The following is a 15975-nucleotide window of genomic DNA, read 5'->3' on the forward strand; positions in this document are numbered from 1 at the left end:
ATAATTGAGACAGTACTTTGTAAGAGGGGTAGGCTGGTGGAGCTCGCTGGTCTACGGCCTGGCCACAGGTGTGTGAGTTGCATAGACAGCCTTAAGTCTTGTGCCATGTCTCAGGAAGTAATGGATTTGGACACCACATGAAAATGGTGCAAAAACTGTGCTTGTTGTTTCAAGGCTGCATTTCAACTGATATGAAAGCTCTGAACAATTCCTCCAGGGTAAGAAGGGCATCCAGAAAATCCCCATCTCTTTGTCGGAGGGAAGCTATGCTTAGCTTAATATGCTGCACTCTGATAATGCATTTTCTAAGCCGACTTGGAGGTCTTCCCTGTCATACGATTCAACAGGGATGCACTTAACAGTGCCATATTACTCTCCACTGTTGATGAATGGACCACAGGAGAAATATCTTATTCAGATAATCCACTGTTTCCTTGAGGATGCTTGTTCTGTGGAAGGGAAGGATTTCTAATCCCTCTCAAAATAGTGGGGACAAAGAAGACAGCCAAAGTGATGGTAAAGTGAAAAAGCTAAATATTTTTAAATGTTTATATTTGCCTGCAGCATTTAGGTTGGTTTACATCTTACTTGAAGGGTAATATCTACCTCTGTCTTTCCATAATTATATGTATACAAAGGTTGACTTTGTATGTGAAGTTCCCCAGGGATCAATTCTTGGAGCCCCTGCTATTCAGTTGGACCATGCCATGCAACCAGCAGGCCATATCATCAAGAGGCACATTTGTTACCATTAGATATCCTGTTATCACAGACGGATGCAAAAATTAAGAATAAAAAAGTGTTTGTCTCTGAACTATTCCCATTGCTTTACCTAAAAAGACAGCAGAACATTTTGATCACAGCTCATCAGTCCTTAGATCTCTGTATTCACTCCCTGTTTGCTTCCCTATTAATTATACAAGGTAACCTTATACAATGTACTGTAACCTGTCTGCAAAACCCTGGGTGGCCATGCTCCACTGTTCATTGCTGACACTCATGTCATTATAAGGACACCAGGGCTCTAAGGTTATCTGCAAAGACTCCCTGGTTTTTTCAAAGGTTACTAGAAGCTGATAAATTAGCTTTTAGTTTTTGTGCTTCTAGCTGCTGAAATAATCGAACAGATTAAAAAAATGTTTCTTGTAATTATTGTTTTAATAGCAGTATAATTGATGTTATTTCTTAGTTTACTACATTTGTAGGCCTACATGTTTAATGCTATTTTGTTAAACAAAAAATACAATCCTGCAGTAGAAAAATAATGATTTCACTAAAAACAATAGGTTCCTCACACTTTCGTGCTTGTGCCTTAATAAACTGTAAATCTGTACAATCTAATGAATGTAAATTACACCAGTTGACAGGTTGTTCAAGGACCCAGGCTGTTGCTTAGCAATGGAATTCCATTGAAAAGGTCTATATTACAGGGGCAGAATATAAGAAACATCTCTCAATATAATGAAGCCCAGTACAAGAACAAAGCTAAATGTCTTGATGCAATGTATGTGGCAAGCAGTAGCTGCAGAGCATACAATTTAATTTCCTTTGTGAGTGCTACAATGAAGTTGCAATTGATGAGTAATACCAGAGTGTTCTTCCGGCATATTTGTACTTTGGTATTTTAATACCTTAACTGCTTGGTTATGGCTGTAATTACTTCTTTGCATTCTTGTACCTATTCATATGCCAGCCTTGATATCCCTGCCTTATAATATTTTTTACATAATATATTTTTTGGTTTGTTTTTAAAACCATTTTCAGATGTGAGGAGAGCTTTTTCAGGGAAACTTGAATGTATATTGGAAACATGCATCAAACGTTGTGGTATACTGCAATAATAATATCATGACTGTCAGGGACTGTTTTTAGCAGTGCATACATTTCTGGTAGCTGGGTCCAACTTGTAAAATGTAACTAGAGGTAGCAGAAAAGCAAAAAGGCAATGTTTAACACCTCCATTTGATGCTTATTTTCAGTAAAGTAGGATTATGACTCTTAAGCTGGCAGCGGGTTTCTCCAAGTTGTTTGTGTTGCTGGTAGAAATAGAGCGGCAGCAAATGAAGTCACCTATATTATTAGGTGAGATGGAAATGTCTGAGGTTTTCTGACTGCTGTGAATCCACAATGGCCACTTATGGTTATTATTTTTATAATGACAATGTTATATTTGTTCTTATTATTTTTTCATTATTGCATTCAATTTCAAAAATGTACAAAATGTTAAACTAAAACTGAAGGCAATTATTGAACTAGCATGATAAAAGCCTATGTATGTTTGATATTAACCAGCTGTGACAGCACCGCTGGTATTATTTTCACCTTCTGAGTCTGTGTCATCAGGGCAAAATGTGGTTCTGTGGACCTGTTTTTACCGCAATTGTGTCATTACCATTCAAGAAACAGTCACCAAACTCTACATGTCTGTAGTTGAGATCAAAATGAAGGCCGGGTTCACAAATGAGTGAGGATCCAAGAAAAGTGGCCAGACATAGGCCATGGCCCCACCACATTATGGCCCCTGTGATGGTGTGATCCCATCTTAAGGTGGTGTCTAGGTTATTGTAGCTTGTATTTATTTATTTATTTTTAAACCAAAGCATGTTTGTGTGGATGAATATCAAGTGACAACATAGTTATTCTTGGCACATCATCGTCTATTATAAGTATTGCTAAACTACATATTCAGTAGAGACTCAAGAGTTAATGAATGCAGCAGTAAAGACAACAAAAACCACAGATGGAACTTTCTGCTGAAGCGATTGTCTTCTTTTCAAAGCAGTGGTCCCCGCTTAGCGCCGTAACTCATTTGTTGACAAATATTATTTACTACAGATGTCAATGCTGTCCTATCTTTTATTTTTCTATTTTTCTTCTGTGAGGATATTGTTCCCTGCTGTCCCCATGGCCCTGTTACTCTGCACTGAGCCTAACGGAGCATTCGTCCTTTTGTCGGTGCCTGTCACCTGTTCTCTCTCTTGCTCTCTCTCTCCCCACCTCCTCGTACTTCTCCTCTCGATCTGACAATTGCAGTCCAGGGGGAGACCTGCATGTTTGCTTCAGGAAAAGGTGTGAAAAGGCGAGCAGAGAATAAGGGGCAGGTCTGGTATAGGGATTCTCTGCATCTCAATGCATGTCTTTTGGTTTTCTTCTGATTAACTTTGTCTGTTTGATCTCCTGAGTCTTCTATTCAGTTGCTATCCTCTGATGTGAAAAAAGATGGTGCACTATGAGTCAGGAAGCATTAGATAAAAGGCACTGTGCCCTCTATATATGCTTTTTGAACATTGATCTATTTTCATGACAAGGCTCACGGTCCGCTTTCTGGTTTTTCTTGCTGCACCAGTGGAATAGTGTAAATATGGTTATGGACTAGAGTAAAGAATAGAGTAAGTTTAACTGAACTGAGTAACTTAAAATCATGAATAGGTTTTCTTATTTACTTAAGTGTTAACTTCCAATCTTGTGAGTGAAGATGGCACCATGGTGTCTCAGCACAGCAGTCATATTTCAAACTAATCTATAGAATAAATCTGTGAAGTGACTTGAGATCAACACAGCCAGACTGGTGGCAGTGGATATACAAGGCAACTAATATAAAAGGGTGGAGGTGAAGAGATTTTGCGAGCTTGATGTCAAGCACAATCTAATTCACTTGACACATATCACATCTGATAACTGACTACAGGCATTTTTTTTCAAAATGATCTTCCTCTAGCTAACTCCACTGACATCTTCTTCATCTCTCCCTTGCAAGTTACATTTTTCTTCCTATTTAAGCTGCAAAATAAAAGAAATTTGCTGAAACAATTGCTTTTAATTTGCCTTTATTCCAATTAATGCATGTATTAAATATTATAGAAAATATATCTATATATATACAAAAATAAATAAATTCATGTATCTTGATTATTACAGATCTGAAATGCAAAGCTATTTTCTAGGGATATGAAAACACAGTTATGAAAATTACTAATTGGAAAACTAAGAGAACAACGTACATTGAACATTTATTTCGTGTATGCCCAAGTCTATAAATGAAAAGTCAATCATATAAAGTCCATAGCTATTGACAATTGTAAAGCTCTCCTTAATACATTTTTGAAAAGCATCTAAAGGGAAGAATATTGTTGATAAATATACACCTCTGTTCCCTACAGCTCTATTTTTTTGTTCATGTAATGTGCCATGTTTCTAAAAAACAAAAACAAGCATTCTTTTAAGTACGGGGTAGTGAAAGAAAAGCTTTGCAATTATTCTCCTGCTCTGTTCTCACACATCATTTCACAGTGTAAAGTATTTCCTGAAAAATGGCTCCTAAACTTTTCAAAACTCAACAGCAAGTGATTAACAGGCACACACAATGGTCACCATTATATTTGAAAGAAAAAAAATGCTTATATCTTTTGATTTATAATAAAATACTCCTACACCTAATTTGTAAACACATCGCATAACTCTAATTAAGCACCTGTGTCTGACAGGATACGGTTTATTTTTCCTAAAATTGATAGTTCCATTGCCTATGTGTATTTAAAGCTTAGCTGACTGACCTTTCAAGTGTGCCAACCTTATATAAAGCGCTAATTTAGAGCCCTATTAGGTTCTGAGAGCTGTTTAATTAATAGCTCCTTAAATACAAAGATTTAAGCCTTTAGTGGAACACGAAGACACTCAGCTGCCATCATGGGAGGCCAGTGTCAGCTCAGAAAGAGAAAAGTCAAGCTATTATTTCCTCTCAGGAATGCAAGTCTGTTTTATGGTATAAATACAAAAAACTCATCATCTTTCATATCTAATAGCAAATCTAGAAAGAATAGTTCCTTAATGTTAAACTAGATGATACTGACATCACTTGTAATAGAAAATATTCTATTTAAATAATTAAAATTACTTATTAGTAATTACATGCAACATCACATATTTGGGGTTTTTCGAGGGGACATTTTACACCTGCATTTGAATTAACTGCACACCACCGATTGTGGTCAGTTATTGAGGCCAGATAATTCAAATTTTAATCAGAGGAGAGGAAGCGCAGATGAACCCTGTTGTATATTGTAATGTTTAATAGGTCTGTAAATCTAATGAGAGGCCACAAAGCTGTAGACAATGTCACAGATAAAGGGTTGATCTAGGTTACACCAGCAAGATGAATGTTGTGATGTCTGTGCCCAGTTTGTGTGGAATATATCACCCGTGATCGCCACACAATGCATGGTGGTTACAATTCTGTTGGACTTTCACCTGACTCGCTGTGGTGTCGCAGAGGGACAACGATAGCCTCACAAGATCAAGGTGGCTGCAGTTTTTAGAGCGAGGAGCAGCAATTGTAGTCCACTGAGACACACAGTTGGATGTTTTTTGAAGTCATTAGAGAACTGGCAGCTCTAGGCATTCATGTAGTGGCTTCACCCCCGAGCTTGCTTGGTACTTAATATATGCATACATACAATGAACAGATCTATAATACACACAAAGCTGAATAAATAAATGTTCTCATGGCGCACACCTTAAAAATGTAAAAAAAGTAAAAAAGCACTGACTTCTTTCCTCCCAAAACATATTGTTAAGAGGGTCTACTCAGAAGCTGTCAGGCCTACCTATCCAAATGTCCTTTTGAACAAAAGAGTGTGTGTATGTGTGGGTGTGGGGACACAAAAAAGCTGGAAGGATGTAGTTGTACAATGTAGAGCTCACAATTGATGCCAAGGGTCAGCGCAATCTTTGCGCATGTGACCGTTGGACCAGCTCTTGCCTTCTTTTGTCGATTCCTTTGTAGGCTTTTAGGTTAAAGCTTAGACCATCAGCTGTGAAACAACAAAATAGACGACTCACAGCTGTCCACAAAAGGCAAGGCTATTTGCCGTCCTTCACCAGGGCATGCTGTACTTCCTTTTCTTACCACTCTTTTCCGTCACATTAGGCTTTGGTTAAAGCATTTTTGAAAAAGCATGTTATTAATGTACTTTCCCAAATAAACTGGACCAGGTGAATCTTAAAAGGCAGCTAGGAGAAAACAAACTTTCTAAACGTTTTCTAAAAGATAAAAAAAGACTAAAACTCTCCCTGCTTGCCTTTCTCCTGTAGCCTTGGAAACGCAGTTTATTGTCCCACCACAATTCACTGCGACAACAAAAGATGACTCATGGTGCTGGTGCCCCCAGGTGACTTCTTTCTATCAGTCCAGTGGTTTTTAACTTTAATATTTGAGATTGATAAGTATGTGTTTTATAAACATAATGAAACATCAGAGGCAGTTGCTCCATTAATTTACACATCCTTTGTGTAATTGTCCTCTACAATGTGAACATGTTATTGAACTTGGATCACTTCAAATTTCATTCAACTTTTTCTTGTTTTTACCCTGCTCTTTCTTACTGTTCTAATTGTATAACTGTATAACATACTGTATATTAATCATATATTCAATATATATTTAGGCAAAGCACAGGCGGACATGTCACTTATGCATTATTAGTGACCCAAAAACAGAAGGTCAAGCATAATAACAATAGAGATAAAAAGCATGAAAGTAACAAAAGGTGACTTTTTCAGTCAAGATAATGTCCGTTATTTACAACATGTCTAGAGAGCATTATGCAGTGTAGACTAGCCAACAGATGACATCAGACTACTATCTACAGTATAATAGTTTGAAATTACTGGAGATATGTTCATTTATTTTCTTGCCAAGAGTTAGATAACATTGACAGTTAGTAAATATGAAGCTACTGTACAGTCAGAAGTTGTCAGGCAACTCTTTGTTTTTTGTGAAGATTAAATAAATAAGATGCAATATATCAGTGCACTTTATGGGTGCTGGCAGGTAGATTGTGTTATCTTTGGACAGAGCCAGGCTAGATTTTTCCCACCGTTACTGATCATTATGCTATGCTATACAATGCTATGCTATGCTATCTGTCTTCTGGCTGTAGTTTTTTACTTAGTGCATACACAAGTGTGGTATCAATCTTCTTATCTAACTCTTGGCACAAAAGTGTATGTTCCAAAATGTTGAACTAGCCCTTAAAATAAATGAAAGGACCTTGTTGACCTTTAATGTATGTTATCCACACAGAGCTTGCCCCATTAGTCAATATTCATACCAATGCCTGGACTCCTGTGTTATTAAATTTACAAATAACAATTTTCAATAAGTGTGAATGTGGAGTTGTCATTTAAGATATCTTGCCTTATACATAAATATTTTGTATATTTACGAACCTCAGGGAGGGTTTAGATTGGATTAGTCTGGTCTAATTTGGATTTGTAAACTTAAAAAAAAATCTCAGATCGCATGTGTGTTTGGCAGACACACAGTAGATCAAAATGGACATTTATCACTCATACAAGGCACAGCGGCAACACATTAGCCACAAAAACATCTGAATTTTAAGGGTTGTTGGCTATGCTATAGTATAAAGAAAATTGTTGTGAACTCACAAGGATAACGCCATATGAAAAGGTATTCAACAAAATGGACATATCCATATGGATGTGCATATTTTCAACCTTTATCTATTTAATTTCAAAACGTTAATTAATAAATTGAAAGAAACTGTACTCACTGAAGAGGATGGTGCCCTGAGTCGATCTTGTTTTCACTGTCAAATAGAGAATAGCAGTGGTGTCCTTGACAGTAGCAAGCAGATTGTTACTGGCAGCAGAAGGCTGGAGAAGGGATGAAAGGGGCTGCAGCTCCAAATAAGATGTGCCATCGAATGAGGGGATATATACTGTGGTATCTAGAAAGAAAATACAAATTAATGAAAAGCATTTAAATGGAGAGATTAAAGTGAATAGAATGATAATATTCCTTAGAAAACATATATACATTGAGAAATATAACAAAATACAGTGATTGGATCATACTGTACCAGCCACAACACCAAATCGGGACAGGGGCCACGGCCCTCGCAGCACTGATAGCTTTCCTGCGAGCAGAGTCAGCAGGGCCCTGTCTATGTGCTCGTGTGTTATTTCCCACTGGATGAAAATGGGGTATGACTTTAAGGAGAGGTGGAGGAGGTACCTGCTCAGGTCATCAACTCCACAAGCCAGTGATGATCTGCTGGCTTTTACACAAAGGACACTGCACACCTGGTAGATAGCTTGCTGTTGAGGTGCATGGCAGTCAATTCAAAATAGGCCACCCGGCCTCAGCTCAGGGGATTCTACCTGCAGAGTCTAGTTCTCAAGGAAAAGTGCAGTTTATCCTCAGCTGAGGAACTCATTATACACAATACAGTCTGTAGGATTCCAAAAAACAGCTTTTTTATCTTACGAGAAATAGGATTATCCTTAACAGTGGCACTGGTAGAAACAAATGGCTGTTCAATCAGTTTCGACGGTTAATCAAATTACGTGGTTTTGGATGTAAATGTCACAACTAGGTTCATATATCCTGATTATGGATCCAGTTGACCTCCACCAAATAGGTTTTGGCTTGGTTTGTTTATTTGTCTATTAGAAAAACTATCTGGACAATTTTCATAAAAAGGAGCTGGTGCCACACCAACCACCTACAGCTCGACACCTCTAAAGGTGTCAAAGGTGACAAAGGAGCTGGTCATTGATTTCGGGAGTTCCAGGCCAAGACTGCGACCAGTCCTGCTAGAGGGAGCTGAGGTGGAGGCGGTGGACTCATCCAAATACCTCGGGCTGTGGCTGGACAATAAACTAGACTGGACACCACACACCAGCCACCTTTACATGAAGACACAAAGCAGATTGTACTTCCTGGGGAGACTGCGGTCCTTCAACATCAGCAGTAAAGTGCTGTGGATGTTTTACCAGTCTGGGGGGGGCATATCCAAGAAGGTCACCTCCACACTGGACAAACTGCTGGACATTAAGGACAATGCCAGCCACCCCCTGCACACTGTCATCAGCAACCAGAGGAGCCTGTTCAGTGGAAGGCTGCTCCTGCCCAAGTGTAGGACCAACAGGCTCAAGAACTCCTTTGTCCCTCAGGCCATCAAACTCTACAACTCCTCACTCAAGGGGAGGAGGAAATAAAGAGGACAGAAGGGAAGGAGTGGAAGCCACTCACTGTGCAATAATCTACTCATACATACCTGGACACGCTACTTTTGCGCAATAACTTAATCCACCACTTAAGTGCAATAATCTAATCTTACTGCTCATTACTGCCATATAAACATACATATTTTATCTTATACGTTTCTCTACACATAACTTATCTGATTTCATTTTCCATGAATTTTATTTGACCTGTATTTTTACATCTATATGTAAGAGTTTATTGTTTTACTTTCTATATATATTTAGCTAAGATTTATCGTTTATCTTATACACGATCATCACAGTCATCCCAAAGGGATCAATAAATGGAAGTCTAAGTCTCTAAGTCTAAGGAAGGGTGTAGCATGGGCCAAGGAAGATCCCATTAAATTTAGGAGTGCATCTGAATCACAGGGTAGATATAAAAATGTTTATTTTTTTGTAAAACTGTAAAATTGTACTTTTGTTACTATTGCGAGGTAGGGCATCTGTGTTACATTCATGTGGTACTTGAATAATCTGAAATATTAGTTCCCAACTGAGGCTACTAAGACATTTTTTCCGGCATTTGAGCAAACTCAAATTTACACACCGTCATATAGCTTTGTGTCAAGATTAAGAAAATCATTGCACACTCTTGTGTGTCATTTTTATCATATGTACTGTAATCTAATAATGGATAGTCAAAAAAGAGAGGACTAGGAGGCTGCTGTTTTTTTGTAACTCACTCTGGAACTGCTTGATCTGTGAGTCAGACACTACTGGTGGACAGTGGTGCAATTATTCATGGCAATCGGGGATAAAGTATTTCCTAAATGTCAGTCATTCGTGAAATAATCAGCAAATAAGGAGTGCTCAGTGGCCTTGGGACCTGTAAGATGCAGACTCGGTCCAGTTTAATGAACAGTCACCAGACCAACACTCGAGACAAGTTTCTGGTCAAACCATTTCCCAAATCCTTTCATCTTCCCCTCTGCACCCCGACACTTTCCGCATCTTGCTCTTTCCCTGACCAATCAGAGTGGATGACACTTCAGAGTTGTGCAACATGTTAAGAGGAGAAGATATGAAGGCCAACTCTTCAAATTACAAAGGGAATATAAAAAAAGTGTTTCTTTTGTTGTGGAAGGAGCATTTTCCTTGTGGTGAAAATGAAATGAAACAATCCTGTAATGTTTGTTGGCACTTTCTGAGTAAGGCAGATTGAGCTGGCTTATTTCTAAAGGCAACAGCAATTATAGCGAACGCACATTAGATGCCCACAAAAAGAGCTGGCAGCACCTAAGCAGTCCACGACCTCTCAACAGGTCCCATTAATGCCAAGAGAAAACACACAGCAACCTAAAAATGATAAATTAAAAAAATATATTTTCTGAGTGCGTTTCGAAAAGAATATTTTAAAACTCCTCACTACATTTACGGGATTCTTTCTGGTCCTGATTCATGAAAATATTACCTATGAACAGGGCCAATTTGAATTATTTTTGTGATTTGATATTTGTAAAAAAGGCATAAAATCGAATCAATTCAGTACCTAATTTTTAATTTTGCTGTTGAATATTGTTAGACAATATACTCATATTGTATAAAAGAATATATGCTGTTAGTGGGGTTAGAAAGGCAAAATATGGTAAAGAGAAGCAACTAATTTGACAAAGCCAGGTTTTTAAATACTTTACACCAAAATGTAAAGGCAATTTAAATGAGAAAGAACGAGTGCAGAGTCTTATTTGGATTTATGTTCTGGTTAGGTAAAAATTGCTGAAAAGACATAAATGGGACAAAACTTTCATTCTATAATTCCTCTGGCCGAAAGCCTGCATCACAGCTTCAAGAGAAGGACATAAGGTAATGAGTCATAAAAGGAGGTCATTATCAATACAGACCAAGTCTGAATAATTTGCTGCCTCACTGCTTTACTCTTTCACTTACATACCTTGCAGCCATTTACTTTCTAACAAATTTTTGTGATCGCTTAGATTTCAATTGAATGCTTACATACTTGACAGAATGATTTTGGCAAGGTCTATAGCACACTGTGTCTTCTTTGGAGAGACAGTTTATCATAGCTTAAAACTTTGAATTGCCCAGATGAACTGGCTTGACAAAACCTGTCTTATGGCTGGGTACTTGATATCAAATACTCAATCAAATTACAGTGCACCCCACCAGAGGTGCAGTCCCAAGGTCCGAGCATGAGACAGCAAGACTCACAGCTCACACATGTCAAGCTTTTTTTTTTACAGGCGGCACATAAGATACCAATGAAATCTCACTGAGAAACTGAGCGTGTGTGTTTCTGTGTGTGTACTGCTACTTGGTAGTATAAACTAAGAGTACATTATATTTCCAAAAATTATTGTAAGTTTTCGTATGAATTGCCTTCACCTGCGAAGTAAGTACAGCTGACATAAAATGTGTTGTGAATAAAAAGTATTACAGTATTTCCCTCTAAAATTTTGTAGCATAAAATGTAAATACTGAAGTACAAGTACCTTGAGAATTTAATCATGTACGGTAGTAGATTAAAGGCACTGAGTTACATCTGAGCACAGCATATACAACTACAGTACACAGACTTTAATTTACATGCTCTCATCCCTCATATGTTTATAATTTCTTCATTATATATCAAGCCAAAGAATCCACTTTAGAACATGCATTTCTAAGATTAATTACATTACTAACAGACTAGACCTTCTTGAACAATAATATAAAAGGCATCAAAGACTAATGTGAATCCTGATATTTATCCTAGATATGCACTGCATCACATGTCAGCATTTCACAGGACAAAAACAAGTTCGCATCATTAGTCAGTGGGTAGGATGACACATCTATAATTAACTGGGAGCGGGGGCTTAATTCTTCTCATGTGTCTATTCTTAATTCAATAAGATGTGAGGACAAGGTTGTCACAAAGTTGCTATAGCAATGCACATTCACGGACATGGTCAGCATGTAAACAGCCTCTGGACTGGTGTGCCTGCTATCAGAACTAGTGTCGCAGAGCACATTGCTGGATGAGCGCTCATAACATATTGCACTATGTTAACCTGAGAAACTAAACTGCTGTTGAAGAGGAGAAATTCCTCAAAGTCAGCAGAAATTAATTTAAAAGGCTACAGCTGGTATTTAAAGGAAAAGTTTAGTATGAGTATGACAAGTTGAGGAATAAGCAGGAACTTACTTTATGGTCATGGTAAGGCTGGGGGTAATTCCCATCATTTTTTTTATAAATGGTTATTATGAAATGATGAGAATGTAGAACATATGATTGATTATGCAGGTATGGTGGTGAAAATTCACTGTGTATATTGTATTAATAGGCATTATACATGCGTTTTTGGCTTATTAGGGTTAATCCACAATTAGTAAGGCTAACCTTAAAGGGAACATATTATGCTAATTGTTAGGTTCATTCTTGTATTTTGGGTTTCCACTAGAATATATTTACATATTTGAATGTTCAAAAAACAAATTATTTTTTCTCACACCATCTGTCTGAATATACGTTTATACACCCTCTGTCTGAAACGCTCCATTTCAGTGCCTATCCTTAAACCTCCCCTCCCAAAAAGGCCCAGTCTGCTCTGATTGGTCTTCCACATATGCACTCACAGCATCATGTCGGAAATGATTGTTATGATAATGTAGCTGCACTTTTTCCTTTTATAGTATATAGAGGAGAAAATTAAGGTAAGTTATAGTCTTTTTTTGTATTTGTTCTTTCACATACTCTACAGCACCTTAACCTGCTTTATAATCAAACTAGAATTACCGCCTTGCCTCTACCACCCAGTCCAGTTTCAGTCAAGATGAAGTTTACATTCTTGTCTTTCCAGACTTACATAAGTACTGAAGACTCTGAAAAAATTAAATAAAAGGTATTAATTGTTTTGGGTGAAATGTGGATATCACACACACACACACACACACACACACACACACACACACACACACACACACACACACACACACACACACACACACACACACACACACACACACACACACACACACACACACACACACACACACACACACACACACACACACACACACACACACACACACACACACACACACACACACACACACACACACACACACACACACACACACACACACCAATACAACAAAAGATCTATATATAATTATATATATATTATAACCTAAATGTCTCCCCTTCTCTTCTTGATGTCCAGAGCATTTTGACATTTATGTGAAATGTTGTCATAATTAGCACAGAAACTCGAGTTGTGGCGTCAGACGCACAGTGAGGTCTCAGTGACCTTGACCTTTGACTCCGGAAATCTAATCAGTTCATCCTTTTTGTGCCAAATCTGAAGACATTCCCTTAAGGCTTTCCTGAGATATTAAGTTCACAAGAATGGGACGGACAGCCAGAAAATATAATGCCTCCAGCCACAGCCATTGCTAACACAGAGGCATAAAAAGACATGGAAATCTCACTTTATACAATGTGGGACCTTTAAGCTTGCACACAGGCACACAGGCAATATGTCCATGCAAATGGTTAATGTGCTGGAGTAATGTGATGATATTTTGTGTCACACTTAATAATTACCCTTCTCTGAACCCTGAAAGGTACCATGGTGAGAAATAAATGAATGAATACATGAGTGAATGAATCAATGAATGATTCATATTCCTTATTATCTACTGGCTGTTCAAAAGTTGGCCAAAGCATCTTTAATAATTGGCTTAGCAAAGAAGCATCTCTGTCATGTAAGCAGCACAGCTGTCTCCCACAGGGGGAAAAAATGAGAGTGAAGTCCTAAAAATAGCATAATATTTGCTACAGTGCCTTAAGAGACAAATAACATTTCCGTAGATTACTTAAACACCTGTAAATTTGCATTTTTAGAACACATGGCAGAGGTGTCAAATAAGGGTGTCAGATGCACACAGACTGCTAAAGCCACGTTAATGACTGTTAACATTAGCCTTCAGCAACATTCTGTCAGATTTCAGAGTATTCTGTAAATATGAGATCAGCTGTAAGCCCTAATCATGTTCAGAGGTCGTGAAGGTGGAGATCTATCCTTTTTTCATAGTTGAAACTCTCTGAAATGCTAATAAGAATTTCTTACTTATGCTTACCATATCCCTTAGGCTTAAAATGTTCAGCACATATGAAATTGTGGTGGCCACTGTTATCGAAAGCTCCTTTTTTAAAATGCATGACTGACAGCATTGTTGGTGCAATGCTCTATTAGTTGCAGAGAAATATAAAAGCTTCCCATTCTTGTACATGGCATACATGTAGTTTACTGATAACAGTGGCAGCTTATCACTCAAAATTCAGTTTTGAAACAATTAATTCCTAAACTCTGGTAGCTTCCTGTAAAAGCTTCTACACTGTGGGGAAAGACTACACACGAGATGGGCAAGTCCGCTTCCCCAACATCGCAGAAAGTTACAAACTAGTAAGGAATTATAAAATCCTTGGTCTTGAAAGAAACAATTTGTTCATGAAGATCATGGAGTTTGTCCACTGATCTCAATCTCTACAATAAAAATACAGTAAGTGTTGAGTTGAAGGATGGGTTTTTTAAAACAAACTGTTTAATGAAATGGCTTGAATGTGAACTTTGACGTACATATAAAACAACATGAACTATTTACAAATAATAGTTGACAAATAACAACTTAATAAATGTTAACAAGACACATTTGTGAACAGTTAATTAATGCTTGTTGTATAATTAACGGTTAATAAATGCCATTGTTAATATGTATACCATCTGTATGCACAACTAAATAATGTTTAAATTAATACCTTATTTAAAATGAACACCACAAGTTAATGATTACCAGACACATTAGTTAAATGTTAATTAACTGTTAGTCAATGCTTTTTACTGCTTATATTTTCTGTATGCCTTTTATTTTGAGGTTGACAGGGACATTTCTGGGTGTGCGCTTTGCCCATGTGGGGATATTACCAATAACAGCATGCAGGATGAGCAGGCTTCCGATTCCCAACCAATGCTTTTATGACGCCCCTCTCCCTGAGTGTCAGATACCGACACACAGGGTACATGGCAGCCTGTCTATTTTACCAACACATTTACAGGATATAGCGCTGCATTCACTCATAATCAGACAATGCAGCACGGTCCAGCAGGTTGGAGTGTGTGTGTGTGTGTGTGTGTGTGTGTGTGTGTGTGTGTGTGTGTGTGTGTGTGTGTGTTTGTGTGTGTTTGTGTGTGTTTGTGTGTGTGTCTTTATTTTTGCTTTGAATGTAACTGCCATCAAACAATCAGAAAATATAGTTTTGTTCCACTGAGTTGCTGCTTTGTCCTCATGTGCTCAATATAACTTATGTATCTTTGGTAATGATGTTATGATCTTTTTGGACAGAAAAGCATAACCAGCGGGGGCATGGCTCTCAAATTAGGCTTGGCCAGAAATACTTTTATGCAACAGGTCTGTATCATGTTATTGTAACTTGTTACACTGTTTTTTTTGCATTGTCACTGACAAATAGACTAATAAATAAAACATTCACTCTCTAGCTCGGTCGACCATGGCTGTGCTCTCTCTCCAGGGAGGAGAGCAGGGGCCAACTCTGAATGCTGTGTGTTTATTAACAGTAAGATCTACTTTCTACATATAATACCTTTAAATGCCAAGTATCGCTCTTACTATAGCCCCATGCACTCCACTCCAATATGTGGAGAAAACCAAAGCTCGACATGCCTGCCGTGCCCAGGTATGAATGCTAAACTACGATTGGTCAATCACTGTTTGGGGAGGGGATTAGCTAACAGTCAATCTAAGATTATTTGAATTCCAGTTAAAAATACATGTACCTTAATCCTCCAATATAGTGAGACAAGTAAGAGACAGGTAAAACAAATGCACAAGCTACAGTTGATTTAACATAATTGAATTAGCTATCAACATATCATTGTTGTC

General features: G+C 37.8%; 1 protein-coding gene across 1 annotated transcript in view; it reads right to left on the reverse strand.

Moving 5' to 3' along the window:
• Positions 1-15975, reverse strand: part of eys (eyes shut homolog) — a gene marked incomplete at both ends in the record, with an annotated part of 161773 nt that overhangs the window by 46876 nt on the left and 98922 nt on the right. Inside the window, one exon of the mRNA XM_083923228.1 lies at positions 7572-7748. Coding sequence (XP_083779354.1) covers positions 7572-7748 — 177 coding nt within the window. The remainder of the gene's footprint in view (positions 1-7571; positions 7749-15975) is intronic.

The sequence above is a fragment of the Echiichthys vipera genome (assembly GCF_963691815.1).
Source record: "Echiichthys vipera genome assembly, chromosome: 11".
NCBI classification, from domain to species: domain Eukaryota; kingdom Metazoa; phylum Chordata; class Actinopteri; order Perciformes; family Trachinidae; genus Echiichthys; species Echiichthys vipera.